This window comes from Cydia strobilella, chromosome 1, assembly GCF_947568885.1.
Source record: "Cydia strobilella chromosome 1, ilCydStro3.1, whole genome shotgun sequence".
Classification (NCBI taxonomy): domain Eukaryota; kingdom Metazoa; phylum Arthropoda; class Insecta; order Lepidoptera; family Tortricidae; genus Cydia; species Cydia strobilella.
In genome coordinates this window covers 19,167,389-19,178,523 of record NC_086041.1, presented here as the reverse complement: position 1 = coordinate 19,178,523, position 11,135 = coordinate 19,167,389, and the positions used below count along the sequence as shown (strand labels likewise).

The 11,135-nt window shown below is 40.7% G+C and overlaps 1 protein-coding gene across 3 annotated transcripts in view; it reads right to left on the bottom strand.

The window, feature by feature from the left end:
- The window catches only part of LOC134745972 (N-acetylgalactosaminyltransferase 7), a 31,325-nt gene extending 24,116 nt beyond the window's left edge, over window positions 1-7,209 (bottom strand). For 2 of the 3 annotated variants that reach the window (XR_010128212.1, XM_063680128.1), the window contains exons 1-2: window positions 6,880-7,209; window positions 4,630-4,695 (exon numbers count right to left, since the gene is read on the bottom strand). Coding sequence is in view for 2 of the 3 variants with exons in the window: in XM_063680128.1 (XP_063536198.1) it covers window positions 4,630-4,695; window positions 6,880-7,081 (268 nt within the window). In the remaining variant the exon portion in view is untranslated. The remainder of the gene's footprint in view (window positions 1-4,629; window positions 4,696-6,879) is intronic. The other variant, XM_063680140.1, reaches the window with a different exon arrangement.
- Window positions 7,210-11,135: the final 3,926 nt, after the last annotated feature.

Here is an 11,135-nt window from a genome sequence, read left to right as displayed (position 1 = left end):
GCCTCTTTTTCTATAAGATTTGGCTTAAAGGGCTGGCATCCAGGGCATTAAAAAAACAAAAATTTGACACAATTCTAGGGATTGACAGGGCAAGCTATGCTGGCGCCCTCTGTTAATTATTTCGACCGGCCAACCCCATTTTCCGCATCGGTCCGCGCCCTTGGTGCAGTGCGGCGTATGTGCGATCGTGTGTAAAAGCCGTAACAGACTACCGCACCGCACCGCGTTCTTGGTGCGCCACACCCATAAGTGAGAGCAAGAAAGAGAATATTTCGAAAAGCCGTATTGGTGCGGTCAAAATATCTCTTTCTCGCTCTAACTTATAGCTGCGTCCTTAACGTATGTACAGTGACAACCTTGCACACTATCGATACGTGCGCCGCACCGCACCAAGGCTGCGGTGAGGTGTGGTAGTCTCTAACGGCTTTTACGATAGTCTGTTAAATATGGCTATAATATTTCTTTCTCGCTCTAACTTAAAGCTGCGTCCTTAACGTACGTACGGTGACCACCTTGCGCACTATCGATACGTGCGCCGCATCGCACCAAGGTCGCGGTGAGGTGTGGTAGTCTCTAACGGCTTTTACGATAGTCTATTAAATACGGCTATAAAGCGGCTAACACATTACCGCACCGCACATTGTGTGACTTACTTATGGGTAAGTAAGAGCGAGAAAGCAATATCTCTTTCTCGCTCTTACTTATAGGTGCATCGCACAATGACCGGTGCGGTGCGGTAATGTGTTAGGCGCTTAACCCTTAAATGCATAATGATGTATACATGCATCGTATATTTGATGGTCCGTGGCTCAATATGCAGCTATCCAAAATCACATTTATTACTTTTATACAGCATGACACATCTATTTCAATTTATTAAAAAGTTATACAAAAAATCATGCATTTAAGGGTTAAGGTGGGGGCCGTACGCCGAGAGCGAGAAAGAGATATTTTGACGGTACTAAGGTCGCGGTCCAGTCGTTGTACAGACTTTCAAAAAAGTAAATTTAAAAAAAAAAGTAAATTAGGTTCAAGGGCCTGACACTCTTTGATAGAGAAAGATGGTCTTATTGCGATTCCTATAAGAGGACAGAGAAAATAGTGCCATGCTTTATTTTTATCACCGACCGGGCATTTTTTCATGGTTGGGTTTGCTATGATGGCATAACCCGACCATGAAAAAATGCCGAATGAAATGGAGGCGATGGCGAAATACCGAAATTTATAAGAGTGAAAGAGAAAAAACCGGCCAAGTGCGAGTCGGACTCGCCCACCGAGGGTTCCGTACTTTTTAGTATTTGTTGTTGTAGCGGCAACATAAATACATCATCTGTAAAAATTTCAACTGTCTAGCTATCACGGTTCGTGAGATACAGCCTGGTGACAGACAGACGGACAGCGGAGTCTTAGTAATAGGGTCCCGTTTTTACCCTTTGGGTACGGAACCCTAAAAAGGATTATGCTGCCATACATGAAACTGTCAATACATGAATATGTCTTTCTCTTACCCCTGGTCCATGGAGACTATATAAAGGAGCCAAATCTCTATGTACGAAAAGTGTCCATCAAAAAACAGTAATTAGGCGGCGCCACCATACACCGAAATACTACTAAAAACAACCTACGTAATTTGGTCGGGTTATTTGTTGCCTTATATGGTTCATGTTATACACATGTCCCAGAGCCTAACTAGCGCCAACGGAGAGATTAGGAACTATTATTTAAAGCTGAAAGCGGTCACTTTTGCAACAATTCTGCTTCTCCTTTCTATACCATCCATACCCTGGTCGCTCGGTTTCATGTCTATAACTACGTGTATATATACTATGTCTATTATTAGGTCAGAGGGTCTACCGCGAAAACCGAAATTCGCAAATTGCGGGGATCTTTCTCTTTTACTCCAATGAAGGCGTAATTAGAGTGACATAGAGAAAGATGCCCGCAATTTGAACTTCGATTTTCGCGGTATAGCCCAGACACGGAATGTCACGGAATGTTTATAAAATATTCGTAAACTTCAGTCTCATGAATAATAGGAAAAAGAGAATTAAATATAAATTATACTCTAGCCCTATGAAATTTTAGGCATGAGAGCCAAATGACAAGAAGACATCCTATTCACGAAATCTTGATTTACCGTATCATATCGCGGTCGCGTATCATGATTTTTAGTTTAGAAAGATGCAAAAAGATAGACAATAATTATGTCTTTTTTGCATCAAAACTAACGATCACAAAACATGCTGGTAGGTGCTACGCGACCGAAATATAATACGCTAAAATTATACAAACGTGTCGCCATTTTATAAGAAACTAGCTTTTGCCCGCGACTTCGTCTGCGTGGAATTAGTAATTTGGGTATCTTAATTCTTAAACAAATCTGCTTTTTAATCCATCCTTTTTTCACCCCCAAATTGGTCCACACTATACATTTCCACCCCATTTTTTACACCCTTAAGGGATGATTTCGGGGATAAAAGTTATTTTATATCATTTCCCACAGCTCAAAGCATCCCCATACCAAGTTTCATCTAAATCGGTTGAGCGGTTATTGATTCCCCATACAAATTTCCACCCCCCTTTTTACCCCCTTGAGATAAAACTTCTGGGATAAAATGTATCCTATGTCCTTCCCCGGGACTCAAACTATCTGTATACCAAATTTCAACTAAATCGGTTTAGCAGTTTAAGCGTGAAGAGGTAACACACAGACAGACAGACAGACACTTTCGCATTTATAATATTAGTATGGATAATTATGTATAAGATTTCATATTCTGTGGGTATAGTCAGCATCAAATAGATAGTGACAGCCAGTGATTCATCTGAAGACGTCACATTTCCTGATTTCATTAAGCGTTCAGTCTTAGGCTACCTGTCCACAGGAGCCGAGCGAGGTGGCGGAGCGATGAGCGAGGAAAAATCTCCGCTCTGAAATTTTAATGAAATTCTATTGCTGGATTTTTTTCCCGCTTACCGCTCCGCTTCAGTGGACAGGCAACCTAACTTTTAGAACCATACTCTAGCGGCGTGTTGACGCCGCAACGGGTCTCTAGTATGTTATAGTATGGGTGGCAACCCTAAATCACTGTGATATTCCATCATGTCACAGAACAGCCAATTAGAATTTCATTTAACATTTGGTGTTTTAACACAAGTTAGCAAATTAGCAAATCCTATAATAAATGCGTCTTATCCCTGGGAAAACGCGCATTTTAAAGTTTTTATATGTTTTCCGAGTAAAGCTCTGTCTCGACTGTCTCCCAGATACTTTCATTAATGTTATAATGTAACATTTCTCATCTAAAATGGAAGGAAAGTGGAAGATTAGGTTAGAGCAGGGGTCGGCAACCGGCGGCCCGCGAGCCTCCGGGGTACATCAGTCCTACGTCACTAAAGCGATCGAGTGAAAAAGAAAAGTCTTTCATTTCAATTTAATCATTTGGAGTTGGGTTGGGTTATCACAAGATCTACATTAAATGTGCCGATCACTCAATATACACAGACGTGCCAATATTACGGTAGTACTATTAGTTATTCTGTGCCAATATGAGTGTCTGCCTATCGCAATGTAAGAGCGCGTGAAGCACGCTGAATGTCGGGTTTCGCCCGACCTTTAAGTGTGGAGGGTTCGCTGGATGTCGGGCTTCGCTCGACCTTTAAGGGCGCCCTGTATGTAATAGCAGGCGCAGGCGCCCTGCATGTAAAAGCGCGCAAAGCGCGCATCGCTAAGTGTGAGGGCGCACTGTTTGTAAGAGCGCGCGAAGGGCGCTGAATAACTGTGAGGAACGCCGCAGGCGCCCTGCATGTATGAGCGCGCCAAGCGCGATGAATGTCAGGCTTCGCCCGACGTTTAAGTGTAAGGAGCGCCGCAGGCGCCCTGCATGTAAGAGCGCGCCAAGCGCGATGAATGTTGGGCTTCGCCCGACATTTAAGTGTAAGGAGCGCCGCAGGCGCCCTGCATGTAAGCGCGCGCTGAATAACTGTGAGAGATGCCGCAGGCGCCCTGCATGTCAGAGCGCGCTTTCGCGCGCTGAATAACTGAGAGAGACGCCGCAGGCGCCCTACATGTAAGCGCGCGCTGAATAACTGTGAGGGATGCCGCAGGCGCCCTGCATGTAAGAGCGCGCCAAGCGGGATGAATGTCCGGCTCCGCCCGACCTTTAAGGTGTATGTAAGAGCGCGCGAATGGCGCTGAATAACTGTGAGGGACGCCGTAGGCGCCCTGCATGTAAGAGCGCGCGAAGTGCGCTGAATAACTGTGAGGGACGCCGCAGGAGCCCTGCATGTAAGACGATGAGGGGCGCCCTGTATGTAAGAACTCGCGAAGCGCGATCTGAATTTCGGCACTCTTTTGCATAAAAAAGTATATTAAAAAAAGTCCTTTTTGACAAACGACAATGTAGTACCTTTTGTCTAATAAATTCACGAATTATTAACAGAGTGCGGCCCGCTGCAATTTTGCTAACCGCTATGTGGCCCTTGGCTGCTAAAAGGTTGCCGACCCCTGGGTTAGAGGAAAATAAGGATTTTATAAATATAAGAATGATAATGATTGCTACATATCACTTACATGAAGCAAAAGATATACAAGGTCTTACACAGGGAACTATTGGAAGGTTTTTTTACCTGGGGAATGCCTAATGGATCCATCTGATAAGGTAGGATTATCCAGGGCAAACATGTTGTAACGATCTGAAAGCTCACACCAATAAGGAGAAGGTATGTTAACTAAAATGTGCTAAATTTTAGTATGGACAGTCCCATCAACAATGGATGATAATAATAACTAAAATATTGAATACAACATGAAATGCAGTTTTATAGTAATTAAAATACATTCAGTGCTAACCTCATGCCAACATTTGTCATACCTAGTGTTGTGCCGGCAGTAATTTACCGTTAACAGTAAATTTGGGAAAATTAACAGTAATTACCATTTTTCCCAGTAACGTTACCAAAAACCGGTAAATACAATTTCTGTGGGTAATGGCATGTTTTTACGTGCCAAAAGTATGAAACTTAGGACCATTGTGAGTTCTCTGTGATAATGACTCAACAAAGAAAGTAAGGACATTAATTTTGTTACACAAACCTAATTTTTACATTTTAGTTTTATTTCTCATAAAATCTATAATTATTTAACATGGAATTAGTTTTGAGAGTGTGAGTAAATTTCCCAGTAATTTTGGTAAACTTTTTAATTAGTAAATATAAAAAAAAATAAAAAAAATAAAAAAAAATAGTTTATTTACCAAAAGATTATACATTGTTTTATTAACCTATGATCTCCACACTAGGCTAGGCCTGTCTTGTGGAGTCAGTTGAGACAATTCCAATTTTTAATTAACATCTTCCTACGCTGAAGTTTTGACATTGTGCTAATACTAGGTGATACATATAGCTTAAGCTTAAGGTTTTTTAAGGGTTACCTTAAGTAGAAATCTCTGTGCTTTTTCTAAGGTAATCATGGCTGAGCTAGTTGCCCCTCCCCATACCGTGTTGCAGTAGGTTAAAATTGGCTGACAAAGTGCAGTGTATATAATTTTAAGTAGTTTCCTGTCAGTTCAATTAAGCAACAATTGCAAGAACATGTTCCTTGGTTGCATGTTAATTCATGGATCCTTATTTCAGGCTGGACTGTCGGTTTTGAGGCAATGGTTTTGTGAAAACAAAGAAATTTAGTTTTCGTGGCATTGAGAGTTAGTAGATTACTTTTTAGCCAACTGTTAACTAATTTAATACCGCTCTGAGCGAACTCCAGACATTGTGGCCATGAGTTACCGTGAAATAATATAGCAGTATCATCTGCGTAGCAAATTATATCTGCGTTTTTAAGGAAATATGTGTTAAATCATTTAGATATGCTATAAAAAGAGTTGGGCCGAGGATACTCCCTTGTGGGACCCCGAATGCGAGAGCCGTTTCCGAGATCCCCGAAATATATATACATATATGACGACCGGTCTGGCCTAGTGGGTACTGTGGGTAGTGACACTGCCTATGAAGCTGATGGTCCCGGGTTCGAATCCCGATAAGGGCAGTTATTTGTGTGATGACACAGATATTTGTTCCTGAGTCATGGTGGCTTTCTATGTATTAAAGTATTTATATATTATATATATTGTTGTCTGAGTACCCACAACACAAGCTTTCATGAGCTTACCGTGGGGCTTAGTCAATTTGTGTAAAAATGTCCTATGTTATTTATTTATTTATATATACAAGAATTGCTTGTTTAAAGGCATTAGATATAGTTTACCATAGTTAAATGATTTTTGGGAATGTTACTGGGAATTTACTCACCTTGAAAACATGGTAACGGCACATCACTAGTCATACCTACCATAGGGCTTAGCGCACCCTTATGTATATGGTAAATAGTTCAACTTTAAAATATGAGTGGGTATTTTTTGTTTGTATCACTTTCTTCCTGTGAATATTTCCTATAAACAAGTTTCGTTTTTATACACATTCATTGATTTACCATCTTGATTCTACCTACTGTGAATGAAAACATCTTTATGGTAACAGGACAATAATAATTCTATTAATTACATCATATATTTTCTTGCAGTTGAAACATGTATTTTGTAAGAATGAATACATACACTTGCCATATATCTTATATAAGCTAAACTCAGTACATAATGAATTCAGTTCACCTTTATCAAATTAAAATCAATTTACATGCAAACAGTTTGATTAGTATCACTTCAATGCAAATCGTCATATTCGCACGCCGGGTGTCGTACAGGCAATAAAAAAAAACAATGGGACCGAGAACCGGCCTTTACGTCGCGTCTCACCCATTGGGCCACAAACAACTGTAACTACTTATCCAGTTAAACTTCGGCGAAAACATAAAAAGACACTTACCGGTTTTCAGGGTCGGATAAACATCACGGTGCGATTTGAAAGAATTACTAAAGGAATCTGAAAACTCCGAAACTATTACATCCTCTTGTTTGCCGACGTTTTCATTTGACCACTTGTGTAGAGCGTAAATAAGCATCAGTAAAATTGCACATATACAACCCATTCGCGCGATCCTTCCGCGTCTTAAATTTGTTATCCGCATTTTGTACGTATTTAAAATAAGTTCATAACAAATTTGAGTTAATTTAAATAAATTATATTACTTTAAGCCGGATAACAGCAACACGATTCAACGAAATGTAATCGAATCGAATGACGTGACGTGACGTCGACTGACGTTTGTTGACAACGTCAAGTACGTCAACCGTCGTACCGTTTTAGGAGGTTGGCATGGACATTATGGACGGTATAGAAAGGACGACAATCTCTTATGGCAGAACTATTGCAAACATAGACCTAGCATTACATAGACCAGCTATACGCGTGCGCCCGTAAGGGATAGACATAGATGACGTCATAAACGTGGGGATACCATATTGGTAAAAATTACCACAATATTTGATATCACGTTGGGGCGATTACCCTGGAGGCAAAGTTAGCTTGTTTGACGGTATTAAAAAATTGTTAAATAAAATGTCAATGGGCCGTTCTTTTTAGGCGTATAAACAATGAAATACCTCCTATAATTCGCGCAGGTGGTACAAAACTAAACATGTTTAGTAAATAAAACGTAAAATAAAATGTATTATGGGTTTTAATTTAAAGAAATCACAAATCGCAATCACACCAATTAATGTACACCACATTTAATCTTCACAACATTTGTATATTTATTTTTTGGAATTAGAAGTACGAAAAAACTTCGAGGCCAAAATTACCCATAAAATTATGATATTTTCATCTGGTATCCCTAACATGATTGTTATGCAGCTAAATTAAGAAGAAGTTTTAAAAATGGCTGACCTCAGACTCTTACCTACCTACGTAATTTGGGCGGATAATTTTACAAATAATGTTTTGTTAATTTGCGTAAATAATTGTGATATTTTTATTGAAATCGTTTGATTCTACATTGCTTTGAGTGTAACGTAATTTTACGATGTTATTCTCACATATTGCGTTAAGAGGAAGGTGTAAAATACCGTACTTACGTGTGAAAGGTTATGATCTCATATTTTTGCTCAGAGCGGCTATTACAGCCGATTACAGAACAATTCACCAGTATTTTATCAAAGTTCAAGCATTCAAAACGCTAACCATCACTATATTTCATAAGAGAAAGCACAATTTCATACAAAACAACGATAATTAAACAAGCAACGAACAAACATGACATGTCACGTACTTATTTGTTTGCCACAACCTCGGTTGTGGCAGCGGTGGAAAAGTGAAACTATGACAAGGACAAACAATAACAGCGCTTTCTCTGCTACTCCTACTGAAAGATACATAAGACTATCCCGTTCGGTCATTTTCCCCCACTCCTCATGACCGATCCAGTTATACTAGATTCATGATTGCAAAAGTGACCAGCTTTCAGCTGTAAATAATAGTTCCTAATCTCTCCGGTGGCGCTAGTTAGGCTCTGGGACATGAGTATAGCATGAACCATAATATAAGGCAACAAATAACCCGACCAAATTACGTAGGTTGTTTTTGGTAGTATTTCGGTGTATGGTGGTGCCGCCTAATTACTGTTTTTTGATGGACACTTTTCATACATAGAGTTGGCTCCTTTATATAGTCTCCATGATAGACATCCATACTCCATCCATACTAATATTATAAATGCGAAAGTCTGTCTGTCTGTCTGTCTGTCTTTCTGTCTGTGTGTTCCCTCTTCACGCTTAAACCGCTAAACCGATTTAGATAAAATTTGGCATAGAGATAGGTTGAGTCCCTGAGAAGGACATAGGATAGTTTTTATCCCGAAAATCATTGCTTAAGAAAGTAAAAAGCGGGGTGGAATTGAGATAAATTAACGAAGTGCCTGCTAATTTGTGTGCATGCTTTATGGGGCCTTAGGCCTCATTATTAAAGTTCGTAACACACCGTCGCACCGCACCAAGGTCATTGTGCGACGCAGTTCCAGGAATAGGTAGTACTGGCGTGGGCTTCCACACTATAGCATCGAACCGTCAAAACGGTGCGATCCTACCTTACAGACTGCCGCACACGTGCGCCAGTGTTGCCAAATGTCCCATATTTCCATGTTTGTCTATGAAAAATAGACAATTGTCCATAGTCCGCTCCAGGGACCGGCCCGCTATCCCTTATCGGGGTTTTATAAGGGTATTGCATAAGGCTTAACTCACCATACCCTTTGCCAGACGAAACCCTTTGTTTTGCTTTTAAAAACCCTTATATAAAGCTACCACATTTGAGTAATCGGTAGCCCAAATACCCTTACAAAACCCTTATCATCCGCTCACCAACACCTTGCATATCGCTTATAAGGGTTAGCCTTACAAAGGGCTTCCCTTTTAGCATATAAGCGTGCTAATTTAAGTCGTCTACCTTGTTCATAAAGCACACATTACTTCGAATCCGAGCGATCGTCGGCGGCGACGGCGGCGTTCTTTGACTAGGCACGTATTTTCTGTCCTTTTCATACACTACCGTAGATGTACTAATCCTGTCTCTTTCACGCAAAGGGAAACCTTTATAAAAAGCGCTTAAAGATAAGGGTAACCCTTATTAAGAGCTAGCCTTATTTTTGGTTAGCTTTTCGGTAAGGGTTAGTCAAAGGTAAGGGTATGAATGGGCTTGCAGTTCAAAAGTGAAAGTCTTTCAATGTGTTAGCCGTGTTTAAGTGTCGCCCATTGAAAGGGTTTTATCGCGGAAAGGGTTTTCCGGTCCTTGGTCCGCTCCAGACTACGCGGCGCGAAGCCGCGAACGCGAGTCTGGAGTCGATTTCGCTGATTAGAATAGAAATAGAAATAATAGAATAGAAATAATTTATTCGTTAGCACACACAAATAGAAAGTTATACAGAACAGAGAAACATAAATAAAAGAAAAAGTGCCACGAAATGGTCTCACCTCAGCATGTTGCTGGCGACTTCCAGCGCTGGTCTTGCGGTGAGATTAGCGAACTAGACTCCACACTCGCGTTCGCGGCTTTGCGCCGAAATTCGCGCACGAGTGTGGAGGGCCCTTATGAAAAATGTGCGATAGTGTGGAAGCCCACGCCAGTACTACCTATTCCTGGAACTGCTCCAAGGTCGCGGTGCAGTGCGATGGTGTGTTACGACATTACATTGCTACGGACATATCTAGCTTGACAGACTATAGACATAGTATAGTAGTTATAGACATGAAACCGAGATACCAGGGGTAAGAGAAAGACATATTCATGTATTGACAGGTTAATGTATGGCAGCATAATCCTTTTTCTCTTTCACTCTTATAAATTTCGGTATTTCGCCATCGCCTTCTACCTATGCTGCCATAACCCTCCTCTTCTTCCTGCCTCTGTCCCAGTTCATCTGGGGTCGGGCCTCCTTGTGCATCGGCGCCAGGATATTCTATCCCGGGTTGTCACTGGTGCAAGCTTCTGGGCTTTCAAATCCTTTTCGACGGTTGACCACCAAGTGGCTGGTGGTCTGCCTCTTCCTCTAGGCCCTGTATTGATGTTAAGTACAGTCTTCACAGAGTAGGTATCGTCGCGGCCCACGGAGTAGGATGGAGATGGCAAGTGGGCGTTCCCGTCTATCCGACAGTTAGTAGCGACCTCAGAATAATGACTAAAGCATAGAAGTCGGGCAAAAATGCTTCGCAAATATGTATACCCGTACTTTACTTCCTTACGAATTAGATAATGTGCCGAAAAGAGATGCATATATGCTTGTTATTTCTCATTTACGTACGGTGTCATAAGTTCGATAATTTGCTAGGGATGTAACTGTGTCGACTTTTTATATCGATAAATTATGCATAAGTTTATGTGCCGTGTAAAAGAATAATCACGAAATTGGCAAATTGATAATAGTCTGGCTAATGAAAGTTGAACCTGAAAAAACGCGGCAATTTCAAGAAATCTGTAGCAGGCGGCTCGTTGAAATGAAATGAAATGAAATGCGTGGAATACAAGGATTGCATAACTTTTATACTTTTTATAATTTTCATATTCAAAAAATCATTAAAAAGTATAAAAATTATGCAATCCTTGGAATCAAAGAGCCGCCTGATATGAGGATTAATGCATGTACCTAATATAGCTTTTATCTCATTTGCAGTCTACCACTCAGAACCGTC